General features: G+C 53.2%; 2 protein-coding genes across 5 annotated transcripts in view; one reads left to right on the top strand and one right to left on the bottom strand.

Annotated features, from left to right (window-relative positions):
• Nucleotides 1-27,497, top strand: part of Macrod1 (mono-ADP ribosylhydrolase 1) — a 140,003-nt gene that overhangs the window by 24,114 nt on the left and 88,392 nt on the right. The window lies entirely within an intron of this gene.
• The window catches only part of Flrt1 (fibronectin leucine rich transmembrane protein 1), a 120,170-nt gene that overhangs the window by 37,264 nt on the left and 55,409 nt on the right, over nucleotides 1-27,497 (bottom strand). For 2 of the 3 annotated variants that reach the window (XM_041662136.1, XM_041662135.1), the window contains 2 exons: nucleotides 23,017-23,859; nucleotides 9,387-14,544 (listed from right to left, as the gene is read on the bottom strand). In XM_041662136.1, coding sequence (XP_041518070.1) covers nucleotides 12,471-14,495 — 2,025 coding nt within the window. In that variant the 5' untranslated portion in view covers nucleotides 14,496-14,544; nucleotides 23,017-23,859 and the 3' untranslated portion in view covers nucleotides 9,387-12,470. Of the gene's footprint in view, nucleotides 1-9,386; nucleotides 14,545-23,016; nucleotides 23,860-27,497 lie in introns of those variants that run through there. The other variant, XR_005975311.1, reaches the window with a different exon arrangement.

Below are 27,497 nucleotides of genomic sequence, written 5' to 3'. Positions count from 1 at the left end.
TGACCCTGAATTCCTGATTCTCCTGCTTGTACCGCCTGAGTAGATTACAGACATACAGCTCTACTTGTGGTTTATGTGGTACTAGGGACGGGAACCCTAGGCCCTTTCAGAACAGGAATGAGGGCCAGGGCTGTGGTTCAATTGGTAGAGTGCTTGCCTAGCATAGGTGAAGTCTTGAGTTCAATCCTTAGTACTGCAAGGATAAGCTGGGATTGGGGGTGTGCTCCCTGTAACTCCAGTACTATGGAAGAAGCAGAAAGATCAGGATTTCAAGGCCAGTCTCAGTAACATCATGAGTTTGAGACCAGCCTGGGGTATATATTAAACTCCATCTCAAAAACAAAACAAATTAACAACAACAGCAAAGAAAAGAGGTACTTGCTTATCCTGGAAACAAGCAAGGCGACTGTGTCACACTGCCTTGGGGGTGTGATGTAGTGACACATGGTGACAGATGCCTGGCGCCTGGCACCATCATGCCTGCTGCTCTGCCGCTCACAGATGGGTGCCCCTTTAGGAAATCCCCTCTAATTATGAAGTTAGAGATCTGAATGGTCACATGGGGAGGAGGCACACACTCATTAGGAGACTTAGGCACACAGCCTGGGTGACGTCACGAGCTTCTCATGCCGGCTTCCTGCAGACTGCAGGGTTCTACAGTGAACATCTCCATCCTCCTGATGGCGGCTTCCATCTGCCAACTCCCTGGGAGTTGCTGGCTGGGGAGGGCCCACTCAGGAGTTCTCCTGTCCCCAGAGACCGCCCCCACCCCGGTCCTTCACCCCAGGCTTGTAATCTCTGCTCTAAAGAGGAGTCCGATCCCTTCCTCCTGCCCCCACCATGACTAATCCATTTGCCAGGGCCCCGATCCAAAAGAAAGCTAATTAAAGAATTTCTGCTCTTGGCTCAGCTGGGCTTTGAAGATTCCCCTTGGTCGTCTTGGAGTAATCTGAAAACAGGTGGAGAAAGGGGGCACTGGAAAGGCTGTTGGCTAAACCCCCAGGGCTCTGTAATAGGTCTAATCCCCCCAGCCTGCAGGCATCAAACAGCCCCTGCCCAGGGCTGCCGAGGAAGGGCCACATGAGGCTTCTTCCCACTCTGGCCCAGACCCTAGTTTCCTTCGATCCCAGCTCTTGGAGAACAGGGGCCTTTATATTCCCCAACAGTTTAGGGGAGGCAGAGCGGAAAGACTGGGTGTTCTCCAGGACAGTGAAGGGCCGAGATCCTTTTGTACCTTCGGCTCTGGCATGGAGAGGTCCCCTGCGATGACGGGCAGGGTTCTGCCTCCCCAACCCTCTCCTTCAGAGCTTCCACAGGCAAGACACATGATGGCATTTTTCTGTAGACTGAACCCAGGGCTTTGCACATCTAGGCAAGTGCCCTGCACTGAGCTACATCTCCAGCCTAGGGATATTTATTTAAATTATTACTACCTATGAGGCAGGATCTCACATAGCCTAGGCTAGCCTAGAATTCTGTATGTAGCTGAGAATGACCCTGAACTCCTGAGTGGGATTTCAAAGGAAGACCTCCGCTTTCAGCTTATCAGTGCTGGGGCAGAACCTAGGGCAAGCTCTCTACCACCTGAGCTATGTCCCTGGCCCAAAGGTTTGCAATAGCCATTTATTTATTTATTTATTTATTGGAAACTTATGGGTAGAAAGTGACCTCTGCGTGGCATGGGGGCCCCTTGGCAGCTATGTGCTCTGTCCCAGCAGGGCCTAGTACACAGCAGTTGCTCAGTGAAGACCAGTTGATCTTGCGGCTGGCTTAGGACAGCGATTGTCTCTGTTCTTACGTCGCTAATGCCTCTGTTGCCTTCATGAAGAAAACCTCCTGAGAGCTCTCTGGGGATGGCTGGGACCTGCCTGTGTGTGAGGGGCTCTTAGAAGCTTTCCTTTCCTTTCTGGTGATGCTGAGCATTGGTAAGACCCTGGGGGCGGGGGCCAGGGTATCTGCTGCCACTGTGGTCCTGTCCTCACCTTAGTTCCTACTCGTGTGCCAAAGTGGGGGAGATAAGCAGGGGTCTGTTGAGGCGTCTGCCTGCATCGTGGAAATAAAAATGATAAAAACCTGTCACTGAATTCTGGGTGGCAGTAAATTACTTAACACCTGAAACAGGTTGAAATGTGGCCACCATGGCTTTTAATAAGCCCATCTCTGATGCAGCAGCTTCCGCGAGAAGCCGGCCGGGTCTCTTCTCGAGGCATAATTTCATCGCGGCCTCGGCTTGGCAGCGGTGCAAATAAGATTTCACTTCCCCTGTAAATCTCGGAGGGGGGAGCGCAAGATTTCATTTGCGCTGTCAGTTAGCGCTGAGAGAGCCTATTTACTTTGCTGCAGGACTAGAGGGTCCTCTGGAGAGGCCAGACACAGAGGCCAAGGGGGGCGGCGGCTGTGTCAGCACTGTGAGACGACATGGGTGGAAGAGGGCAGGGACGTGGCCAGTGTGTGGTTTGGGGAGCACAGTTTGTTGCAAGTGCTTGAAAGTGGATCAGCAAGCATCACCCATAACTACAGTGTTTCAGGAACAGGGAGTGGCCTTGGATGGGTCAGGGCCTTTCTGCACAGGACAGGGCTGTGGGGCTATGACTTGGGGTGTTGGGCCTTTTATAGGTTTGGACACCACATGTCCAGGATGCTTTGTGAAACCAGGTACCCCTTCTAGGAAATCAGAGCAAGAGAAGGGAAGGTTCCAGAATCCAGTAGGAGGGAAGAGAAGGGCAGGAGTCTTGGAATGGGCAAACAGTGAAGTAAGGTGCATCACTCGGGTCCCTGGATCTTAGGGTGCCCTTGGAAGCAAGGCACCCATTCCCTTTTGTTTGTTCGGTTTTCTGAGACAGGGTTTCTCTGTGTGGTCTTGGCTGTCCTAAAACTTGCTCTGTATACCAAGTTGATCTTGAACTCAGACCTCCCCCTGCCTCCTGAGTGCTGGGATTAAAGCATGCGCCACCAATACCCAGCATGCCATTCTGGTTCTTAAAAGGACACCAGCCCCATTACCCTCAGTAATAAACAGTTCTGAGACTTTTTGGGGAAAGACGAGGCTCTTGGCTGCTTGGCTGGTGGTGACCACAGCCCTCTGGCTTCTGCTAGCTGCTGGTCTGAGAAGAGCTTGAGAAACAACCCTCTGCCCTGGATTGGAGAGCTTCAGGGTCCCATTTAGTTTGTAGTGTGGTCACAGGTGTGTGGAGGGTAAGTTGACCTTGGGGCAAGGGATGTAGGGGAGAAGATGGCTGTATTACTGGGCCACTGGGATTGCTAACTGTTGTGCTTGAAGACACTCTCCTTCATGGCCTCGTCGGTCAGCAGGGCAGGTGGGTGATCTTCGTTGTGGGGCTGCTGTGTGCTCGGACAGTGCCCCAGCCAAGCAAGTGTCACCATGCTGTTGAGTGCTGCCAGCAGGCTGGGGATTGGGTGGGGGTTTGGGGCTCTCCTGAGTTGAACTGTTCATAGTCCTCGTGGGGAAGGGCTTGAGACAAGCCAGAACCTGCCAGGAATTCTCCAAGGTGAAGCCAGGGGCTGGGCCAGCTTGGGCACAGCCAGAGCCTTTCAGAAGAGACTAGAACTGAACTTGCCTTCCTGTCCTTGTCTCAGGTGGTGAATGGGGCCCAAACTCTCCACCTTCATCTGCAGAACCACTCTCAATGGGAGCCTACCTCCCTGCCGTACTCCCAGCCCCGGCCAGGGCGCCCATCCTCACTCCTGGAGAAGCCTCACCATACTGCTTCTAGGCAGGGAACACTGCTTCCCCAGGCCCAGCACACAGTAGGAACTCAATAACTGTCTCTTGGCTGACTGGCTGGCCAGCCATTTTCTAGAAAGCCCCCATAGCAGCCTCAGGAGAGAAGGAGGGCACAGCCCTTTTGAACCCCAAGCATCTCCTGAAAAGTCAGAACCCGTCCGCTTTGCTCTTGTCCCGAATGGCCATCTTGAGTACTGTCCTGTGCATTGGCCCTCTTGATCCGTCCTTGCCCCAGCATTATGGGTAGTGGTGTCTAAGGGGTGGGCGATGGGGATGGGCCGGAGTGCTCAAGGTCACCCCTGCAGGGGGCACCAGCCAACAAGGCCCGTGGAGAAAGAACTGCTTCCTTGGAATGTAGGGGAAACTCATTAACCCCACTGAGATGCAAGAGCAGATCTAAGCAGAAGTAATGAGTTCTTGCTTTATCTTAAATTTAGCAGGAATTCCTGTTTTTCTCATGAAAATAATTTTTTTCTCTCTCCCACCCAGGGGTGCGAGATACACTGTTGAGGCCCCTGGAGTTGTGGATGTGGTGGGTGCCTGTCGGGAATAAGGGGCACCTGGAGGGGAAGAACCCTGGGGTTGTGGAACAAGCACATGCCCAAATGCCAGGACAGTTCTGCTCTTATCTGGGTGTCCACATGGTTGCCGGAGCCTCTTAGCGGATAATCCTCAGCTTTTATTAATAACTCTCCAAGTGAAGACCCTCTGCCCGTCTGCATGCGGCACCGGGCCGCCCCGCTTGGCTGACTTAAAAAGCTTCAGGTGCAGCTGGTCTCCCGGCTCCAAGCCCCCTTTCTTACTCATCACAGAATCTTTTAAGAGGTTTTGTTTCTCAAGGAGTCCAGGCTATCCTCATATTCACTAAGTGTCCACCAACAGCCTTGAACTCCTGACCTTCCTACTTCCACTTCCCAAGTGCTGGGACCTCGGTGTGCCACCGTACTTGGCTCTGCAGTGGACACTGAATGTTGGTTTCTGCCTGGGAAACTTGTTAAGCCCAGAGTCTCTATCCTATCTGACTGCTACTCTGTGCCAATGGACCCCAACAGCAGAGCCCACCCCATCCCCACCCTCACCCAAGGCCTAGGACTGCTCAGGAGGAACATTCCAGACACCTGGCTCCTGTTGTGCTGGCCTGTGGAGCCCTGAGTCAGCAGCCGAGATGACTGTAAAAGTTAAATTTTTCTATTTATTTCAAGAAAGGACAAGGCAGGTGGACTTGGACATTTTATATGAAACAGACAAACAGAAAATAGGACCAAGTAGTTAGTCACATTCGTCTCAACATTGAAGTTCAAGGCACCTACATTAAAGGAGGCCAAAGGGCGGTTTGGAGTGCACTTTGGTTTGTGTTGTCGTCGTGGTGGTCGTGTGTTTGTGTCATTGTTTTCTGGAAAACCCCTGTCTGGTGGTAGAGAAGCAGGTGAGCCATGAGGCTGAGCATACCCAGGCCTCCCAGGGACCAGGGCTTCATCTGCCTGCCAGTTCCCAGACTGCAGCCACCGCAGCAGGGGCGTTGCTATCAGTCAGACCCCTGAGACCGCTTTGCCCTTCAGAGAAAAAGAAAAGAGAGAGGAGCGAGCAGCCACGGAGCCCCAGGGTGCTAAGTCTGTAGTGGGGCAGGCCACGGGCTTGGAAAATTGGTGGTTCAGGGGCCTGCCTCGCTTCAATGGGCTGGCAGGCACCTCACCTTCTTTAGGGAAGAGCCCATCCATTCCCCAAAGGCTGGTCAGGGGTTCCTTCAGAACCCGGGACCAGTTATACTTTCCAATATCTGTTCTAGTTTACTTGGCAACACCAGCAAGCACTCTTTGCTCACGAGGATGCCACTGGGAGGATGGCCCTGCCAAAATCTCCACTCTGCAGCCTTTACATAGGAATGGGGTCCTTTGGGGCAGCCTGGGCCTTTGGGATCCCTGCTCACACCTGCTGGTGACCCTAGCCAACACAAGCACAGCTTTCCAGAGCCTGGTTGGTTGCCTCCCAGCTTTTAGTACTCTCTCCCCCTTTTCCTCTCAGATGACAACCGCCAGCAGTGGGCCCGTGGTTTCCCTCCCCCCAGCCTCTGGGGGGGGGGCCTGGAAGACTACCAGGGCCTCATTCTTACAATATACCCTGCATGGCCAAGTGGCTTAGTGGTTGCGGCCGTTCTCAGGTTTGTCATGCTGGGCTGGGGGGAATACCTAAGGCTATTTTGGGGTTTGGTGTGGCCATGTTGTGCCCACAACCTTCAAAGATGGAACTGGTTACCAGAGGGGTCTGCTGGAGGACCTGTTACCTTGCCTTCCATCCAAGGCAGGGTGAGAGGTTTGGAACCATGGGCCCTTGGGAGAATGAGCAGCGGCAGCCTGGGCCTGCTGCGGCTTTGATTGTCGGTTCATGTCGCGCTTGTTTTCTGTCTTGAAGAGAAAGTCTGATTAGTTCCTCCAGGCGGGTGGCTGGGGTGCGGGGAGTCTCTGCAGGGGTGGCAGGCAAGGCAGGCTGTTGCCTTGGATCTTGTTTCTTCTCCCACCCCCCGGGTCTCTAGTTCTCTGCCAATCCCCCTCAGCCACTGATGCAAATCTTGGAGAAGGGAAACTGAGTCACCCATTCAGGCTGTGGTTGCTGCCAGATCTCACTGAATCTTCATTTCCCGTCTGCTGGAGATGCATCAATTCTGAAGCCAAGTGGGATGGGAAGCCTCTGGGAGGAGCTGCCCAGGTGAGCCAGGTCCCCTGCTGGTCCTCAGTGACCCCAGGTATGGGCAGGTAGGAGAAGGGAGCCGCTGATGCCTTGACTATGATGGCTGCGGGATCTTGGGAGTGGGGCTGTATGAAGCGGGGGGCTGATCCAGCCACCCAACAGGCACACTGCCCACCAGATACCCACATTTCTTTCCTGGTACAAGCTGGACAATTCAGGAGCAAGGAATTTTGACAGTGGTTTCAGAGAACCCAGGGTGGCTTCCAGAAGTAGGAATAGCCCCCCAGGCTAGAGAGTTACCTGCACACAGGTCAGGGGAGACATGAAGAGAGCTGGTGCCCTTCCCTCGTGTGGCACGCCCTGCAAACCCCAGTATGATGAGAAAATGGGAGTGACCCCAGGGATGATGAAATTCTCAGAATCAGAGAAAAAAATACATTAAAATCTGAAAGAGGTAGAGGCAGGAGGATCAGAAATCCATGGTCATTCTCAGCTACATAGAGGGTTTGAGGCCAATCTAGGCTACATGAGATCCTGTCCCCCTCCCCCCCAAAAAAAAGAAAATCAAAGGAGGTAGTGTTGGAGGATCAGAGGTTCAGTGCCAGGCTCAAAACATCATGGTGGGGATGGGGTGGAGAAAAAGAAAAAAGCCTGAAATCTAGGAAGAGAGAAAAAGGACTCTTTTTGTCAGTTGTTCTTAAAGAATAAATGTGGATATTTCATACAAATAGCTGGAGCACTTCAAAAGAATCAGCAAATGCCTAAAACATGGTGCGTGTTCGAACAGAGCCCCAGGCACCGTCAGCCGGCTGTGATGGATGGACAGGCTGGCAGTGTGGAGACTATGGGTTACTCTGGGTGTGGGGCAGCTGGGCTCGAGGGAACAAGTCCAAGGACATCCTGGGGCTTGGAGTACTGAGCCCAGCATGTGTCCTGTCACCCTGCCTCCCCACCCCACCACCTGAGCACAGACTGGGGAAAGGTGTCTGTGTATGTCCCGTCCTGGGGATTGTCAGGCTGGAAAGCGGATCATCACATCCTCTGATAATGCCTGGCTGCCTCATGGGACAGAGCTCACTGGCTGCTTCCTCTGCTGGGCCCATTTGTCTCCCCTGGCCTTCAGTTTTCTCTTTATAGCTGGCCTCACTCTTTGGCCCCAAAGAGCAGCGGGTCCCTAGCATAAGGATGCAGGACATCTTCTGGCTCCAAGTCTTAGTCTCTACGTGATGGCACAGGCTGCTTCCTCTGATCCAGATGTGGCTTGCCATCTCTCAAGGCAGACTGACCCTAGTAGACAGGATCAGAGTCTGCCCAGGGACTGGTACAGTTGCTGAATGACCTGTCCCAGCAACATGACTCAGCCTGTCCTGGTGGCCCTGGCGAGAGCTCTCCAATCCAAGCAGTCCTTAGAGATGCCAGCTCCTCAGGGTTCTGGGCAGGAACAACTGCTACCCCTCCCATTCAGGCCCGGAAAATGCCTGCTGTGTGGGCAGCCACTTGGGGCAGGTTCGTAACCCACAAAAAAAAATCCCCCTTTCCCTTCACCCCCAAGGAGTTTAATCTCTTCTAATCAATTTAGCAGACTCGCTTGGTTGTAAACGGTAATGATTTGCATTTTTGAGCCTTTTTATCCTCCTTACCAAAAAAAAAAAAAAAAAAAAAATATCTCCTCTCTCTGCTCTCTGGAAAGCCTGTGAATTGCTTGTTAGTGCTCACCCTGGCACCCATCCAGCCTCGGCATCAGCTGCTGTCACCTGCGCCACTGTCTGAGTATGGAACGTGGCTCACGGAAGGCCTTGCAGCCCTGACCCTGCCTGTGACATGTCGTCTGGGTCTTGGGGGACACAGGCCGCCATGCCCACTGGAGCCCTTCCCTGCTGCTTCTGCACGGCTCCCCAGCTGCTGCATCCAATTTTCCTTGTTGTATTTTTCATAAGGAAGAGGCTCTGAGGCCCCGGCCTCCTCCCTGGTGTGTTCAGCAGAAAGCAGATGTCTGAAGAAGGCTAGCTTTGGGACTTGAACTGCCACTTGTGGGGGGCTGGGTGGGAAGGGTTCCGAGTATGGCTCCTTCCTTACTCTCCTTGCCAGCAGCAATGAAGGGAGGAAGTTCAGGCTAGGAGGCCATTCCAGACACACTGCCCATCCCTTCTGTAGTTCACACTGGTCCTTGCTACCCAGTAGCAGTTCCCCCATGGCCTCAAGGCCATTAGAACCTTCCAGACTCTACATGGAGGGGTTGCTCTTGCAGGGCCTTCGTGAAGCAAGTGACCCCAGTCACCCTCATTTTAAAGAGGGAAGGCAGAAGCATCACATTTGCATAACAGGATACTGGCTTCCTTGCTGGGGCTGAGCTGGGCAGCTAGCCTACTAGAAACCCTGGGAAGGGGGTCCTGAGAGACCTCATGCCCACTGAGGAGGAGAGGCATGGCTGCATGGAACAGGGGTGGGCTTCTGGCTCCAGGAAGGGAAGGCAGGAAGGACTCCCAGGTTATCAGCATCGCCCAGGGTAAGGAAGGGGTACTGTCCCAGCATCTGCTCCCCAAGGCAGGATCTCACACACAGGGCCACAGCACGGCTCCAATTTAAGGAGGCGGGCCAGGGGGCAGCCTTTCAGGGAAGATGGAGGCTTCCTCAGGAAGAGGATGCAGATGAGGGAAGAAAGGGATCTTTTGATTCACGTCATGTCTGTGGAATTGAGTATGACTAATTAATAGATTTTATTCTTAGTAATCTCTTAAGCATTCCATACGTTGGGCCCCACGCCTGAGCTGAGCCTACCAGAAACTTCATTCGCAAGATGCAAATGCCTATGGTCCTGCTGCCTCTCCTTCCTTGCCTTTTCTTCCCCATTTTTTTTAAGAGGAAATTTAAAGTAAAATCGCCGTGTAATAGAAAAAGAGATTCCAATCGCTGCATCTAGTTACCACGAAGGGTAAACCACTTAGCCAAAGAAGTGTCGCTGGCATTTTTTTTTTTTTAATTTAAACTTGCCTTAAATGTCACAGAATACACTCCTCAGGGCTGAGGCCACTGAGGTGGTTCCGGCTGGTTAGAGACTGAGGGTGAGGCTGGCCCTCCACAGACCTCCCTGTGGAAATGTCAGCTGCACCGAGACAGGATCTCAACTTCTACTGTAACATGAGGCCAGAAGCCAGGTTCTCTGTCTGCTTTGGGAAACTAGGACAAAGGTCACACTTGGGATGCTGGGCAGTGGGGTTCTGGGGATCTAGCTCAGTGGCGGAGTGCTTGCTTTGCATGACTAGGTGCAGGACGCAATCGCTAGGACTCCCCCATCCCCAACACACACAGAATAAAGGGTACCGGGAAAATGTTAAACACAAAAGGGCAGAAATGACATAGGGAAGGCTCTCAGGGGCTGCAGGGCCATGGCTGGGCAGTGCGCACCCTGACCAGCATTTAGTGCTCCTTAGGGGGCAATGCGTGGACTCTCCAGCTGCGTTTAATATCCACTGAGCCCACCCAAGCTTTGACATTGTGCCTGTGTCTGCCAAGGCCCGTCGGTCAGGCTTATCAGTGCAGTGGGGGAAGAAATTTACCACAGCCCAAGCAGCTCTAGCATTTGGCCCACAAGTTCCTGAATCTCCAGGTAGGGCCTTCCAGGCAGTTCCCAGGGTCTAGGTCACCTGCCATTCCTAAGAGTTTTCCTGGCCACCAGAGAAAGTGATCAGATCCTTCTGGGGCAGGGAATAGATAATAAGGAGAACATGGACGAGTCGAGAGGACAGGGCAGATTACAGGTGCAAGGTAGGTGTGGGGATCTGGGGTTTTACTTTCCTGAGGCCCTGAAGAAGGCTGGCACAGTGCCCTTGATGCCTGCCCAGCATCTGGACTCTCCTTCACATAGCTGTTCCTCACAGATGGGTCTCCTCCATGCCTGCCTAATCTTCCAGAACTAGGGTGTTATTAGGGTCATTGGGGACAGCTGAGCTCCAGGACGCACATTTATACAGACCTGAATCTGAGGCTCCCTTGACCTCATTATGTAGGAAAATGACTTGGGATGAAGAGAGAAGAGAGGTCTCCTTTGGAATGATCCATGTTCACACCCCTTGGCCACACCCTGGGGCTGGTAGGCTGGGGTCTCCATTTGGTATGATGACCCCTTGGGTTCTGATTAGGAGCCTGTACCCCTTTCCACTACTCTGGAGCACCTGCTGGGTCCATTTCTTTCAATCTCATCTCTTCACTGAAGGACCAGTTGGCTCTTTAATGTCCAGCAAGAGAATGGCTCCCCGGTACACTTCGGGCAGCTGCCTGGCCGCTTCTTCCTGCTTTTGCTTTGAACAGAGTGGCAGAGGTCTTTGGCAGAGGTCTTTTGAAAACACCACTATCAGGAGCCGGACCCCTTCTCATCCGCTGCCCTCGGACCAGTGTCTTCCTTTGATGACTTTTTTTCTCCAGTGCAGGGCAAAGCAACACATTGACAGATGGTGACCCGGGCTCCCCGAGTATAGGATGAAGCAGACATCAGAACCGCAGGCCCCGCTCTTTCCTCCTTTCTGGATTTGCTGTCATTATTTTATCATCGTTTTAATCTCATGGCTCACCACACTGTGGTGTCCGTTGATAAATGATAACGGCATTGATTCCACAGGGGGGGAATAAAATCTGAGCTCTTCCCAGGGCCCCGGTCAGTACCCTTCTAGAGGTTGATGCATTTTACAAAGAAATCTGATTTTTTTCCCTCTTGAGAACAGAGCTCCTGGTGTGGGCATGGCTGAGATGTGTGTGTGTGTGTGTGTGTGTGTGTGTGTCTGTCTGTCTGTGTCTGTGTGTGTCTGTGTCTGTGTCTGTGTGTGTCTCCCAGGGATTTTCTGAAATTTTTTTTCTTTTTTCTGGGCTTTGTTTGAGCAGCCATGGAAACCAATAGGTCTAGCCAGCTGATGTGTGTGTGTGACACATATATTTATAAACAGTCCCTGCACTAATTTCCCGTCCCAGGAGAAAGAGTAAACACTATCGTGGGGACAGGATCTATGGGGAAGGATCAAGGAAAGCTTTTCTCCATAGCAGGAAAGAGAGTGGCCTGGCTCTGGGCAGGGTGACACAGGATGGACTCCAAAGCATCCTCAGCCAATTCTTCCTAACTCCACTGGGATGCTGATACCAGTGCCTCTAAGAAACAGCAATCCCTCCACCCGGGCTGAGGCCCTCCCCTCCACCTCACTCTCATCCCACACATGGTTTACTTACTGAATGGTTTCTAGGAGAAAGCAAACTTTTTGCAATTCTATCATCTGAGGAAATGTCAAGGACTGACCCAAAGGTGCTGAGAGGACAGACACGCAGCTCTATCTACCCATCTGTACTGAGACACGTGACATGGCAACAGGCGGGCAGACAGACGCACCTCCACGCGGCAGGGAAAGCTATGGCTTTCCTCAGAGCTTCTACAGAGTTCGGTGAATGGAACCGAAGTGCTCGGCATTGGAAGGAAAAGTTTGACTGTTTTTTTCTTTTAATTGACTATGGTATTGTTCGAAGAATACCATGGAGGACGCCATATTTCTGCAGATCTGGAAAGAAAAGAGCATGGAAAGAGCCAGGGAAGAGATGTCAGGACAGTAGCTCCGTAGCAAAGTCTTCTTCCCCAGGCTCTTTTGTGAAAAACCCCAAAACCTTTCATTGAGCTGTCAGTGTGAGCAGCCGGCAGGGGGTGCGTGGGGGGCTCCATGCCATCCCGTCCATCTGTCACCTGATGCTCTCTGATGGCCCTGAATGGAGCTTGAGGTGTACACGAATGTTGTACAGGTAGTATCACTCTGGTTCAGGGAAAAAAAAGTCCCAATCCAACCCTTCACGCTCATGATCTGGTATAAATTAAGAATTATGTCTCCAACAATGTTGAATTTCCCTCCTGCTTTCTATGTGTTTAATTTTTTAATCCCACTATTGTGTTCACCAACCCTCCCCAAACTTTGCTTTCTGCTGGGAAAGTCACTGTGGAGTTTCTCTTCCTGGCTCCTGGTATTGCAGCGGGCTAGACAGAGCCACGTGAGCACACGGGGGGTGGCCGGCTTCATGTGTAGGAGTAGTCCACATCAGGGATGCCGCCATCCCGGTAGCCTCGTGTGGTGCCGTAGCCAATAGTGTGGGCGCCCTTGCAGAGGCTGCTGCCATTGGAGGGGAAGATGGTGTGCACCACGTACTCCTCTTTGGAGTGGTACGGGTTGATGGGTAGCATCTGCAGGCCTGGGCCTCGGATTTCCAAAATGGAGTTATCTTTCTTGGTCCCTGACTCCATGTAGTCATCCTTTTTCCTGTTGCCCCTGTTGTAGACCCTCTCTCGGGTCAGCAGCTCACCAGCCCGGTGCACATACCAGCAGATGGCCCCAAGGACCAGGAAGAGAAAGACGAGAGCTACGGCACCACCAATGATGCCAGCCAGGGGCAGCCCTGCCATAGGGCCAGCATTCTGTTCCTGATTGAGTGTGGTGGTAGGACTGTAGCTATCAGCCGTCTCTGCCTTGGCACACACAGGTGTCTCATCAGCCACATAGGTGTTGCCAGTTTCCATGGTGACCATGCAGATGATGTAGGTGGATTTGGGCTCCAGGGCCGTCAGCAAGTATTCTGTCTTGTCCCCCTGCACCAGGGTCTCTGTGATAGAACCCACAGCTGGGCTATGGCCCAGACGCAGCCAACTGAGCCGGAAAGAGGAGGCAGGTAGCATGGCCTTCCATGTGATTCGGATGGAGTCTGCTGTCAGTGGCTTCACCTGGATGACCAATGTCTTGGCACCATCACCGGTGCCCATGGGGTAGTCAATGTTGGAGTCAGGGAGGCGCAGTCCTGGCCTCTTGGCCTTGAGAGTAAACAGAGAGCCCTGGGGTGTGGTGACAGCGGCTTGGTTGCTGGCTGTGGTCTTGGCAGCTGCATTGGCTGCACTGCCCTGTGACCCCACCTCAAAGCACTCGTCCATCTCGCTGGTGATGTCTTTGATGGCCATGCCCCGGACCTTCTCAGGGCCCTGGCACATGAGGCCCCGCACATTGACCACTGCAGCCCGTGCCTTCACCCAGTCCCGAAGCCACATGAGGTTACAGCCACAGAACCAGGGGTTGTTCCTGAGAAGCAGCTGTGCCAGGTTCCCCAGGTCATCAAACAGGCCTCGAGGCAGTGTGGTGAGATTGTTATTGGACAAGTCCAACCTCTCCAGCTCCCTCATCTTGGCCAGTGTATTGTAGGGGATGTGGCTGATGGCATTGTCCTGCAAGTAGAGCTTCTGCAGGTGGGCACTAGGCAGGTTGAGGGGCGGGGCAGCCAGCGAGTTGCGCACCAGTGACAGCTCTGTGAGGTTCTGCAGGCGGCTGAAGGTGTCGTCAGCAATGCGCTGGTTGGCCAGCAGGTTGCCATCCAGAACTAGGCGCCGCAGGCTGTTGAGACCCTTGAACGCATGCAGTGGGATGGTGGAGATGCGATTGTCATCCAGCCGCAGCTCTTCCAGCGTGTGCGGCAGCCCCGATGGGATGCTGCTTAGGTGGTTCCGGCTCAGGAAAAGTAGCTTGAGCTGCTTGCTGTCGGCGAAAGCGTCCTCCTCGATGCTCACGGTGGAAACGGAGTTGTCATCCAGGTGCAGCTTCTCCAGCAGCGGGATGCGAGCCAATGAGTCCCTGGCAATGGTGCGCACATTGTTGTCCTGTAGATGTAGCTCTCGAAGGGAGCGGGGCAGGTTAATGGGGAATTCATCCAGGTCGTTCTCATACAGGTAGATGACCTGCACTTTGACCTTGGTCTTGAGGTCCTGAGGGATGCCTGCATTGTTGATCTGGTTGTTCTGTAGGTAGAGGGTGGTGGCATCATCAGGGATGTCTGAGGGGATGGACGTGAGTCCCCGGTCGTTGCAGTAGATGAAGCCATTGTCACAGCGGCACACTGATGGGCAGGTGGTGCTATCGATGACCTCCGTGAGGAAGGCAATGAGCCCATAGCAGAGAAACAGCCAGTCCCGCAGGTCCATGGTGGCCGTGGTCATCACAACAGTGGCTGTGATGGTGGCAGCAGGTGTGGTGGTAGTGGTGGCAGAAGGGTGTGCCACCACCATGGTGGACAGCTGGTGGAGGTCTGACCCACCTAACCTGGAGCCTCAATACCTGCAAGGAGCACAAGATAGGTGTGCTGAGTGTGAGACAGAGACAGGGCCCAGGGAGTCATCAGAGGTGGGCCTTGCAGGGCTGAGGCCAGGCAATTTTATGCCAACCTGGAGACAGGTAAGCTCCCTGGTCAGGATGACTAATGACTGATGTTCACTGTGACTCTCATCAGGAGGGTCTGGTTCTTGGGAGGAGCCAACACCCTAGGGCATTTAGTGTGTGCTGCTACAGCCTGGGCTGTGACCTCACCCTTTAAGGGTCACACAAATGGGGCTGGCCAGTGGGATGGATTTCCATCAGGACTGGGACAGACCTAATTCTGGCATAGACTCAGGGTCTGAAGGAAAAGCTTGTTTCTGGGAGGCTGTCAGCTCAAGAGGTGTGTCGCCAGAACCTCCAGGAAAGATGCAGCCAGCGGTGTCACTGATGGGCAGCGGAGAACACTGAACTCATTGCTCAGTGTTCTCAAACCACGTCCTGTTTGTCAGCCATGTGTTTCAGACCCAGAAGAATGAGGTGTCAACAGATCTGATCCTGGCTCCAAGTCCTGTGCTTTCCAGGGGAACTATTCCATACCTCCTAGTCTCTCCCCAGCTGAAATAACAGGGCACACACACGTGCACACGCACACGTACACTTACACATCAGCTTTCTTGATTTAAAGAAATGAGACAAATAAAGGAGGGAGACGTTGTCAGTATGCTGAGGAAATTTTTCTGCAAGGTGTAATTTCAGTTTTCGCAAATAGAAAAATTGCAGCATAGAGTTTTCTCATTATTTTACTGTTCACAGTGGTAAAAAATCAATTAAAGAGAAATTATCTTTCCATCTCAGTGAAAAAGGGTGTCTTCATACAGCCAGAAAAGGTCTGCAGTAAGACTCAGGGTCAAGGAGGCTCCCGGGGCAGAATGTGATGGCTTCTCAAACCTGATCTGAGGGCCTGGCCAGGGAGGACAGCTCTGGAGTGCGGAGCAGTGTCCAGTGGGGACCTCGCCAGGATGCTCCAGGAACCAGATGGCTCCATTTCTCTCACACACACCACACCCTCCCCTTACGCGTCCCTCTCTGCTCCTGGCAGCCTCTCTCTATCCAGGGAGCTCCTCCTCACTCTTCAGGACACGCGGAAACACTCCAGCCTTTCCTGGGTCCCCCAGGTGGCCTCTGCCCTGTCCATCCACACATGCACCACTGTCCAGTCCACCCGTCTTCCTGCTCACCCACCCACCCTGCCTGGCCCATCTGTCCTGCTTCCACAGCTCCTCAGGTTTTGGGCTTCCTTGCACACTGTGCCCTCCACCACTGCAGTGGCTGCCCAAGCCAGGTAGCAGGCCCTATGACATTCTGCATTGTGTCCCTCTCCCTCTGAAGCAGCTGGATCCACCCTGCTGCCCCAAGACATACTTCCCTCCTCCCAGAATGGATCCTCAGAGACACATGCTGCCCACACTTCCCACAGGTCACCTCATCAAGAAACCCAGAATATGTCTTCTCTCTGCTCAGTGTTTACCGACTCATCACCAATTAGCATGTGCTTTATTTTAGGGCTTTTGGGGTACCATACCTATTAGGGTCTAGCCTAGTAGTTGGTACACAACAGGCCCTTATCCAGCATTTCTACAAAGAAATTGGTACTGGCCCCTTCTGAAGGCACAGCTCTACTGGCAGGAGGCTGTGGAATCCAGATGTGCTCCCAGGCCTAGAATCTCACTGCATGGCTCCCACGCTCCACTGAGACCGAGGCCCAGCCAGCCTGGGCATTACTATGGGCTAGGGCTGAGGGCTCTCTTGTCCTCACCAGATTCCTGTTGCTCTGTGTGTGGTATGACATCCCAAGCTGCTCCAGGCCTAGCCAAATCCTCTTGCCAATCATCACCTTGGGATCCAAAGCTAAAGACAGCATGCACACCCAACAGAGCCAGACCCGTCTGTATTCACAGGCAGCCTGCACAGCACATCCTCAGTGTGCTCCCGTGCCTGGTGGTCACATATAGTCTCTTCTACTTCACAACTTGAAGTACAGAGAGGTGAGGGGTGCAGCCACTCCAAGGTCACAGACACCTAGACCTATAGCTGGACACCTGTGTCATCTTAAAGGAGCCTGAAGGTCCCACCACAAGTCACTGTGTGAACAGGGATGAGAAGTGGGACAGGGCTTCAGCTTGCTCCTAGGCTGCCTCACTTTGTCCCAGGGAGGTGGCCCAGCACCTCTGCCGGAGCCCAAGTTTGGCCAGAAGACATACCTGCTCCTGGCCAGCTGATGAGTTCTGTCTTGAGGGACACAGGCAGCCTCTGCCCTTGCCGTTCTGGGCCAGTGCCCTGAGCAGGGCCAGACTTGTTAAGGCCAAAGCCAAGGCTGCCACCACAGTCTCTGGCGTGGACATCTGTTCTCCTCCCGTTTAGCTCATTGCCACAGTCCCCAGCCTCCCGAGACTCGGCATCATAATAGAGTCTAAATTGCACCTCTCAGAGATGTTTGATGGATAATGGAGCAGCAGTGTGAGGCAGGGACCCAAGGCCTTTCCACCCCCTATCTGCTGCCCATCCATCTTTCCCAAGCGTCCCTGGTCACCCTGCTTCCCCAAGGCCAACTCCAGTCTCAGCCCCCAGGAGCTTCAGGAACAGGACAGACCTACCTGGGAGGGAGACAGCAGCCTCTCTAGAGGAGACTTAAACTATTCAGATGCCTGGTGGCCTTTTCATTCCCTTGTTGTGTCTGATAGTTTATGTGGCCATCACATTAAACCTGGTAAATTGCCCAACTTTTACGGAATCACTGGCTGTCATTGTGGGGATTACACAGACGGTGTGCCACGAGTTACAACCTGCCAGTTCTGTGATGGACAGCAGGATACAGACACTTCACTAGAGGGGTGCAAAGAGATGGTTCAGGCTGGTGACCTCCCTTAGCTGGGGGGCTGAGAGGGGCTGTGGGGGGGCTGGAGCAGTTGCTGGTTTCTGCCAATGGTCAGAACAGGGTGCAGTGGGCTTGAGTCCTGCCTATACCGCTTCCAGGCAGTGTGATTTAAGTAGGCTGTAAGTCCTCTCTGGACTTCAGCTTCCTTGTCTATGTATGTGGCTGACAATTGCCCTTACGTGAGAATTTAAAGTGATAAGATGAGATTATGTGTGCAGAGAATCCCACGTGCAGAACACCCTTCCTAAGAGCAGCCTGTGTCCCCACTTCCCCCTATACACAGGGATAGCCCCTGTGTTAACCACCCCTCTGTGCTGCTGCTGCTTCTTTTTGTGTGTGTGTGTGTGTGTGTGTGTGTGTTGGTGTTTTGCCATAGGTGTCGGGTTCCTTGGAACTGGAGTTATAGACAGTTGTGAACTGCCATGTGGGTGCTAGGAATTGAACCAGGGTCTGTCTGGAAGAACAGTCAGTGCTCTTAACCACTGAGCCATCTCTTCATCCCCCCTTCTGTGCTTCTTCTTCATGCTCTGTGCTCACTGTGTCTCCTGTGCTTGCACCCCCTTCCAGCCTGGGACAAAGAGCAACCATAGAGAGGGAGAAAGGGTGGGGCTGCAGCTCAGCTTTCAAAACCTCAGGGCCCTTAGCAATCTGGCAGGCTGCATGCACGGTCCCGCTTCCCTAGGTCCTTTGCACATGCACCTGCCACTCTGGTCCCAGTGTGGGCTTGCCTTCAGCCTCACAGACCAGCATGCAGTCTGCCCGCAGGCCTCATCAGCTCTACCGCCTCCTTCTGGAAGCTTTCTCTGACCCTGATCCATCCTCCAGAGTCCAGCTCTGCTTCCACGCTTCCTGGCAGAGGCAGCTGAGCAGCGTCTGTAAACCACTACCAGCTGGGGAAATTCAACTCCTAGCTGTACTTTGTGGCCGTCCAGTGGCTACACGGATGTGTCCCCAAGTCCTGTGAGTGATACCGACTGAGACCAGGTGCAGGGGCAGCCACAGATCCAGGGCCTAGCATGGACATGCTACAGGGGATGGCAGTTATTTTATGACCTTTGAGGGGACATGTGAAGAGGGGGCACTGAGCTGGCTGGGAAAATATGGAGGAATGGGCAGACCACCTTGCCTCCTAGCCCAGCTCCTCTTTTTGTTTGTCAATGAAGACAGCTCCCTGAAGGGGTGAGGAACATCCTGATGCTGAGTATCAGGGAGGGATGGTCTCATTCCCAAGGAGGAAGACCTGTGCTGGAACTAACCCATGCCCTGGGAGAGCCTCCCTGGGTCTGTTTCCTTTGTTATGTGTTGCTGAGGATCCCACTTTTCTGGGAAGCAGGCCTGGCTGGACCTGGGGGAGAAGTCACTCCATGCTGCCCCATGTCCCCAAGTGCGCTTCTCATCTTGGAAGCTGGGCTCAATGTCTGTTCTGTAACAGCCTCAACCCCCCTTTCCTCCTATTGCTCCCACAGACCTGGGGAGGGGCAGGTGTACTCCTGATGCCAAAGGCCCTGTGGCCACAGCACGGTTTTTCTGGGGACACTGTCTCAGGCCTTGTGGCTGCCATGGAACTTAGTGATCCCATTTTCTATTTAAAGAGGTCATGGCAGGCACTTCCCAAAGCCAGCAAGGGAACATAATGTCATATGCCACATGCTACTGACCCAAGCCTTGTGCTTCTCCCCACCCCCATTGTTGGGAGCGGGGATGAGGTCCCAGACAGGGCTATTAGAAAGGGGGTGACCTGTGATCATAGCATGCCTGTGGAGAGGGCAAAAGCGTGTACTCATGTGGATATAGGTTTCCTGAAGCTGAATAATGAAGACTGCCCTTGTGAACCCCAAACCTTCCAGTTTCTCCTCCTCCATCATCAAACTGGAGCCGCTGGTGGTATCTTCTCACCTCCTGGAATTCACTGTGACTTTTCCTAAATCTTCTGAGGCCTCCAGGTCCTTCCAAGGCTGAGCCTGATAATGAGGCAGATTAAGCTAGAAGCAGCATTCAGCTCCACCAGGGAGAAGGCTGAGAGGGCCCCGCCCACAGGGTGCGGTGATTGGCACCTACCCCGCCCTATCCTGCTGGGAGGAGGCTGAGAGGGCCCTCCCACAGGGTGCAGTGATTAGCACCTACTACCTTGCTGGGGGTGTCTCTATCTCTGTCAAAAATTAATAAGCAGTCCCTTGGTGTCTCATCCAGTAGTAGGCAGCTAGCTTAGCTGCAAACAAGCCTGAGGGAGGAGGCCTCAGAATGGAGGCCTCCCAGGCAAGCTCCTCTCCTTAGAAGACTTGCCTTCTCTCAGCTGGTGGCCTGTCTAGAGGGGTAGCTTCAGGTCTCAGGGCTTCATCTGAGAAACCGGACCAAGTCTGCTCCCGTGGGTCCTTGTGAGGATGAAACAGGCTACTTTCGGCTTATCTGAGCACGCTTGGTCACAAAGAGATATGGGTCACCACATTAGCCACATTACTTCACTGGTCCAGATGTGAGTTATATACGAGGCCCAGGAACTTGAAGCTTGTCCAGCAGATGCCATGGGGGCACTTCCTGCATGCCCTGACCCTCTAACACTTTCTCGTCTTAGCTGCGCTGGAGTGCCAGCCAGTCTCACCCATCACCCCAAACAGCTCAGTTCCCAGTCCTTGTCCAGTGGTTGCATCTGTAATGCCCGGAGAGCCGGGGGCGGGGATTCTTTTCAAATCTAAAGTTAATTATTTTTCTAATTTCATGCCGCATGCATTATGTATCAGCCGTTATCACTGGCAGTAATTGCAGACAGGTATGCAAATCCGCCAGAAATGAACTACGAGTTCACCTAAGCACGTGGGCCCTGGGTGGGGCTGGGCATCAAGGATGTCCTCCCTGACTTCAGAGAGAGCGAATCGCTTTAAAAAACAAGGCTTTCAAATCATGTCTTAGGAGGTTAATTATATTGATAGCAGTGTTCGATATTAAACTATGCAGGCCAGGAAGGGGGAGGGAGACGAAAGGAGACACATGTAATTTTGTTTCTTTCTCTCGCAGCATCTCTTAATGATGGTCCTCCACCTGATACTGCCGCCCGGGTCCCTTTGGAGTAAAGCTGCCTCCACTAAGACTTAATTCCTTTGGGGAGGGGAGAAAAGAAGCAGATTTAATGCCAGTGGGAGGGAGAATGACGAGAAGGGGCCATGCCAGCAGGGCAAGTGACAGACCTCAAGACCAGGGCTGGGTCCGGGATGTTTGTGGCTGAGCTCAGTGGCTACCTGTAGGAGCCTGGGCTGCTAGAGGGGAAGAGAGGAGGAGGTGTGGAGAAAGTACTGACCAGGAGGAATCCCAGGCAGGCATGGAGGCTGCGGCCTCTCAGGAGCAGGGGATCAATCGACCTTGCTCCGAATGAGGGTTTCTAATTGTGACCTCCGGTTTCCTGGGCATCCATTACGTTCTGGCTCTTCCCACTGAACCTAAACTTCTGCTTCTCAGGTGTGGTCTATCCTGTCCCTCACAATGAGCCTGGCCCAGAGAGGCTGTGTAAACATCTTTTGTATCTGTATGTATGTGAGGGCCAGAGGCTGCCATGGGATGTATTTATTACTCTCCACCTTATCTTTTGAGACGGGTCTCACAGAATTCAGAGCTCACTGACTGGCTAGGCTGGCTGCTCAGGGATCTCCAGAGAGCCACCTGTCTCTGGCCCCACCTCCAGCGCTAGGGTTACACACATGCACCACCATGCCTGTCTTTTATGTGGGCACTGGGAGCTAATGCCCAGGTCCTTGTACCTTATGCAGCAGGCACTTTACTGGTGGAGCCATCTCCCTACCCACATCTTGAATAAACGAGGCAGGCTCTAGAATCTGTAGCCCCGAACTAGGCAGCTGGAAAAAAGAGGAGGTGGAACCTTCCCATCAGCATCAGGGGCCATGGTGACCTGGTGTTCTCATTATAGCAGTCCCGAGAGACAAAAAGTCCTGTCTCAACTATGAAGAGCTGGCCACCCACCGGGGCCTCAGAGCTCCTCAAATTCAGCTGCTCTGGAGAAGCAGGCCCAAGAAGGCCTGGCTGTGCCCCAACTTGGTGGCCAGCTTGGCACTGTCCAGTGGCAGGCACATCTCCATAAGTGCCCATGCCATGAATGCATGAGGAGTAGAAAACCGACAGCACCCTGGGAGTGGGAGAAAGAGGACTTGGAGCCCATTTATCTGCTCCTTATAGATGTGCAGGGATAGGCCCAGTTACAGCCTTCTAGTAGTCTTTCCTCTGAGGTCTGAACTCTCAAACCCTTCCCCATAGGTTTGTAAGAGCAGGTGATGGGATGTGCCCCAGCTCTGAGCTCTTCTTAAGAGTCCACGGGGTCTCTTAGGAATAGCTAGCCTTGTTTCTTTCCAGCCGGTTATAGCCCATGTGTACACAGGAGAGGCACACTCCAGGAGAGGACCTGCCCTCGTTTATACCACCCTCAGCCCATCCAGGGCAACTCTGCCCCCAAAGCCCAGTGTGTCCCTTTCTGTTTCTCCACCTCTGGGTAAGGCAAGGCTGCACAAAGCCAGCTGAGCAGATTTTTCCATCAGCGCTTCGCTTGGAGCGACAGGATTGCCTTGGGAGGTGGTTGCTGTTCCCCTCTGGCTTGGCCTGGCCCCAGGAATTATCCCCTAGCTCCTCCTAGGGGCGGAGGGGAAGCTGAAGAGGAGAGGAGAACCATATGCAGGCGGGGCCCAGCTGTGTGCTTGCGGCCCAGCTGCTAGGTTGTCGCGCCTTTATAATAAATAACAGCAAATAGCCCATCCACAGGGCATCCTTCACGCCAGTGGCTAATAACACGGCTATTAATGCCCCCACAGACGGCGTGTGCAGCGCACGGCTCTGACGGATGTCCCAGGCCCTGGCGCAGTCATAAATCAGCCCCTCTCTTGGGGCAGAGTGTGGGAAGTGTCATTTTCCATCTTGGTAATGAATTGGGGCTTCCCTGCCCTGCCCAGGGCGCTAAGGGGTTCTGAGGTTGCTGGGATTACTGTGTGCAGAGGTACTGCCCCTCCCCTCCGCATCCCTGGGAGTCCAGGAGGAGCTGGTCCAGCCAGTCACCTGCTGTGTAGCTGTGGGGCACTCACTTGACCTCTCAGGACTTGTCTCTGCCCTCTAACCAACAAAAGGGATCACTGGAGGTCAGTGAGATGACGCTGGGTAGTGGATCCTGGTCAGCCCTACCGCCATCTCTCTAAGCACAGTGGGGCAGGCCTGGAAGGAAGGGATCTTGGGATTCTTGCTAGTTCAAGACAGCAGGTATCAAGGCTGATGGCCTTGGTCCCCTAAGCCCTTGCTTATCCTATCACTAAGCCTCATGGCCATTCCCTTTGTACAGAGCAGGTAGCCAGCAAGCCTGGCAGGGAGAGGCCCAGGAGGAAGACATGGCTGTGACTCATTCCCAGGTGGTCTCCCGTGCACCTGGATCCCTTCCTTCCTGTTGGGGACCTGCAGAGGGCAGGACTCAGTTGTCCCTCCCATGCGCTGTGCTCCCTCCTGGTGGAAAAAGACTCTTGTCACCATCTGGGCCACCAGGAAGTCCTGCTGGTCCCCCTGCCACAGGCTCTTACCTCCTCTGCTGCTGTTCCCTGGAGCCACTGGGTCCCAATGGGGTAACTGCTTCACAGTTCCAGGCCACGCTCACATGCCTTGTCCCATGTCACCAACAAACCCAGAACCACAGGCGGCACCTCCGGGGCAGAGCAGGAACAATGAGGCACGCAGAGAATAAGAAGGTCTTGAAGTCTTGCTTGTGGTTAGGCTTCAGATGTGGCTGCAGGTCCCAAGTGGCATCTTTGGCACCCCAGGCACAGGCACTGCAGGCTTGGCTCTCTGGAGTGAGAGGTATGTGTTCTGTGTGCACCCCCGGGGACTCCTGAGCAGGGCATGCCCCACAGCCCAGTGCCGGTCCCCGGGGAGTGTGGCCTCTCACAGGCCACCACTTCCACCGCAGCTCTTCGTAACTTTGGTGCTCTGTCCTCAGGCCACACCTCTCCTGAAATGCCTCTGTGGGGCTGTTGCCCCTTTTTTCTTTACCAAGGTTCTTTTTTTTTCCTTTCTTTTTAAATCCCTTTAAGTCACTTGGCAGAATGGCTCAGTGCAGAGAGCGCTCTTGCATGACAGAGCTGAGAGAGAGCCACTCAGGCTGCATCTGTAGGGGGGGTCTATTACCCCTCTGAGGAGTTCAGATTCACCACAGGCTGCAGTCACCTCACCTCACACTGCTGAGCTGTCAGGCCTGTGTGCCCCCGCTTTGGGAAGCCACTTTGAGAGGGGGCTGGTCTGCTTGGCTGCTCCTGCTTGTAGAGAAGCTTCTGGAGTGGGTGAGGCAGAAGGCTGGGTGATTCCTGCTTCAGCCACTGGGTGCAGCTGTCCAGAGTGGGGCCTTTCTCTCCTACTCCCCGCTTCTTCACCTGCCAAAGGCAACACAAGCAATCAAACCAAGGAAATGAAGAGCCCCAGGGACAAGTGCTACAGGCAGCCATGGCCACCACCCGCTGTTCTCACCACTTCCCAGTAGCTGGGCTTGTTTGTTTCTTTTTCTCTTTCCAAGATAGTGTTTCTCTGCAAGCGCTCTACAGCTGAGCCACATCCCTAGATCCCCTTCCTTGCACAAATACTACTGTGCTGCACGCCTGGTCAGTGTCTGGGGTCGTTGTTCCCACCACTGATCACGTTTTAAATCCAGGGAATATGCAAAACCCTTCCTTGTAACTGCCTGCAAGGACTGGGCGGAGAAAAATGAAGTTTGGAGGCTTGTCAAGATGACTTAGTGGGTAAAGACATCTAGCACCGAGCCTGAAGACCCAAGTTCAATCCCTGGGAGCCCACATGGTGGAAGGAGAGAACTGATTCTCACAGTTGTTCTCTGACCACACACAGAGGAAATAAATAAATGAATAATTTAAAGAAAAGCTCCTGGCCTTGCAGAGCCACACTCCAGCCTAGAGCAGCCTCCACTTCCCAGCACAAGCTTAACTAAGTGTCATTTTTAAGGCTCCATCTGGGCTATCCTGGCCCTGACCTCCAGAACAACTCAGCCTCTCTGGCTCACCAGGGGTCCACGACCTCTTGCTTCAACTTCAGCTGTCTCCTCCTGAGGGGCCAGCCTTCCACACCCTGCTGCCCTTCCAGCTGTAGAGACCAGGGCGCTGCAGGCTGCCCCAGGAATACAAAATAAAGCTCTCCCTCCCTCCCTCCCTCTCATTAGCAGCCAGCCAAGAAGGCCCAACTCTGGTACTGCACCCCCTCCCCCACAGGCCCCCCCCCCTTTGGAAAGGAGCTTTAATGACAATACAGGCTCTGCTTAGGCTCAGCTGCATCTAGGTACCTTCCTTTGTAGGACCAAAGGTGGCTGGTTCAAGGCCTGCTTAGTGCCTGCAGCCTGCACACCTGGGGTGCATATTCAATATGGCCATGTGCTGAGCAGAGGTGACTGTCCATGGCTGCAGCCCACAGAGACCATAGGGGACACATGGGAAGAGTGAAGTATGTGGTCAGTGCATGAAGGACTGATGGGGTAAGAGGAGCTCTCAGGGACGCTTCCCAGGAAGCCAGACAGCAGCTCAGAGTAGCCAGGGCCAGGCAGGGCTGCAGATGCCAAGCGGCAGGTGGGCACAGTCCCAGGCAGGTGCAGAAGGAGGTTGGACAGGAGGGAAGATAAGCCTGTTCCTACAGAGGGGCAGTGGTAGCTGTAGCCTAAGCCATTATTGCTATTACCACCCGCGTGATTTCATCCAATTATAAACTGTAATTTCTCTATGAAAGCGAGAGATGGAAAGAGTCCAGTGAGGTCATCTGCCTTCCTGGACAGGCCAAGGAAATTGTTTTATACTGCTAGGGGTGGGAGCAGGCAGCTAGACCACCACACACACACACACACACACACACAGGATGGGAGCTGTGTCCTTGGAGCCTGGAACCCCAACTGCCTGTCCATGACAAACACAAACCAGAGTTCTGCTTTTGAAATCACAGGCCCAGGAGGAAGGCAGATTCATCCCAGTGGCTGTTGCTTGATTCAGGTTCCTCCAGCTCTCAGGAGCTAGTCAGTGCTGGCTCACCACTCCTAAGGCCCCTACTCAGCCTGGCTTGCCATTGCAATCCCGACCTCCCATAGTTCCACTGCCCCCAATGAAACTAATTCATACATTGACATCTGTGCAAGCACATGAACAAATATGTCACGTGCATAAAACTAGGCTCATGTGCAAAAATCCCAACACAGGAAAACAGAAGTGTACACATATACAAACATATATGCATCCCTGTGCACATTTAAATTTATGCATATATGCAGAAATGAACAATGCAATATATAGACAAACACATGATCAAGATGTTCACACCTTTGCACCCAGGAATGCATATAACACATTTCCTCAGGCATGCATGCATTACATGAACACACATTCACACACAGACATGAGAATACACAGAGATTGACAGGAATGTGCACATATTTATTTATTTATTTATTTATTATGTATACAGTGTTCTGTCTGTGTGTATGCCTGCAGGCCAGAAGAGGGCACCAGACCCCACTACGGATGGTTGTGAGCCACCATGTGGTTGCTGGGAATTGAACTCAGGACCTTTGGAAGAGCAGGCAATGCTCTTAACCACTGAGCCATCTCTCCAGCCCCCACACATACACATTTGTAACAGTGCACACATGTGACATGTGGGCCTTTCCCCCACTGTCTCTCCCTCCTGTGAGAATCCTCACATCATCCCTCTGGATATGTGGTCCCACAGTTATAATGGCAGTGATGTAACAGGATAAAATGAGACTATGAAGCTGGAGACTCTAGTGCCTGGCTTAGTGCCATACACACAGTAGGTATTTAATAAATGCACCCTACATTCTCTTCATTCTTCTTTCTCTCTGGAAAAACCAAGCTTCTGAGGAAGGCTCTCCTGGGCCTGCTGCTTTCCCTGAGCCTCAAGGGGACCTCTAGTGTGTGGACAGGTTTGGCTAGAGTCTCCTTTCTGGAGGGGTCTCTTAGGTATCTTACACATGTACTGGCTTTCCAGGCCAGCCTGGCAGTGTGAGCCCTGGCTAGGGTTGTGGCTCCTCCCACCTGCGGGTGCTTAACTATGGTGTGTGGGGGGGGGAGCCACCTGCTGCCACTGCACCAAATGCATGTGGCCTGGGAGAGTAATGCACCTAAAGCAAGCACCTGCCCCAGAGCCCTGCTAGACTGTAAGACGCCATGCCCCTGCAGTTACTGTCTATGCTTTCGTGTGGGTTAACCGAGGAATCTGTTGGGCTCTAAAAGGCCAGAAATGGGGGCCCTCCTTAGCCCCACAGGGCAGCTCAGCTGAGCCCCTCTTTCCTGGGCCTTCTTTGTATCCACACGCTGGTCTAATCGCTCTACCAGTAAACCCTTTTTTTTTTTAAAGTCTACCAAGGAAAACCTTCCATCTGTCAGCTCTTTGTTATCAACAACAACTCTAGTGAGAGTATTGGCAAGAGAAAGACAACCATCTATCCCTATGATCCATTCAACCATGCATCCGTCTCACCTAGCAAACTCACTCAGTCATGTTCTAGGCACCGTACAGTACACTGAGGACCACAGGAGCCTAGTTCTATTGGGTCTCAGCCTTGCAGGGAAGCCAGTAGCTAGCAGATACTACAATGTGAGACACACTAGGTCCAGCCCAGGAGGAAAGGGATGAATTCCGGGGTGGGATAGTGGGCTTCCTGGGGAAGATAACACTGTCTTATAATTATGGCATCCTTCAGGCTCCCCTGACAGTCACATGAGAACTTGGTGGCAGGGCAGCCCACTTTTGTCCTTCAGGGCTTGCTGCCGAATTTGATGGGCCTTTAGCTTTACTGTTCACGCTGCCTTCCAGATCTACGCTTGCTGATATTAATTCCTGTATAGCAATTAGCTCACCTGTTTTGCTTCAACCTCTGGCTCATAGGGATGGAGTTTCATGTACATGGTGTTAATCAGATAGCGGATGTTTGCTGTGCAAACCCAGGTAGGCTCTGTGGCTAGCCATTTAGCCAGTCACATTTGAAATGAAAACACGTTGC

The sequence above is a fragment of the Microtus oregoni genome, unplaced genomic scaffold (assembly GCF_018167655.1).
Source record: "Microtus oregoni isolate MIOR12 unplaced genomic scaffold, Mior012 000012F_ref0000307, whole genome shotgun sequence".
NCBI classification, from domain to species: Eukaryota; Metazoa; Chordata; class Mammalia; order Rodentia; family Cricetidae; genus Microtus; species Microtus oregoni.
The sequence above is the reverse complement of the archived record's forward strand: the minus strand, read 5'-3'. Positions and strand labels throughout refer to the sequence as shown.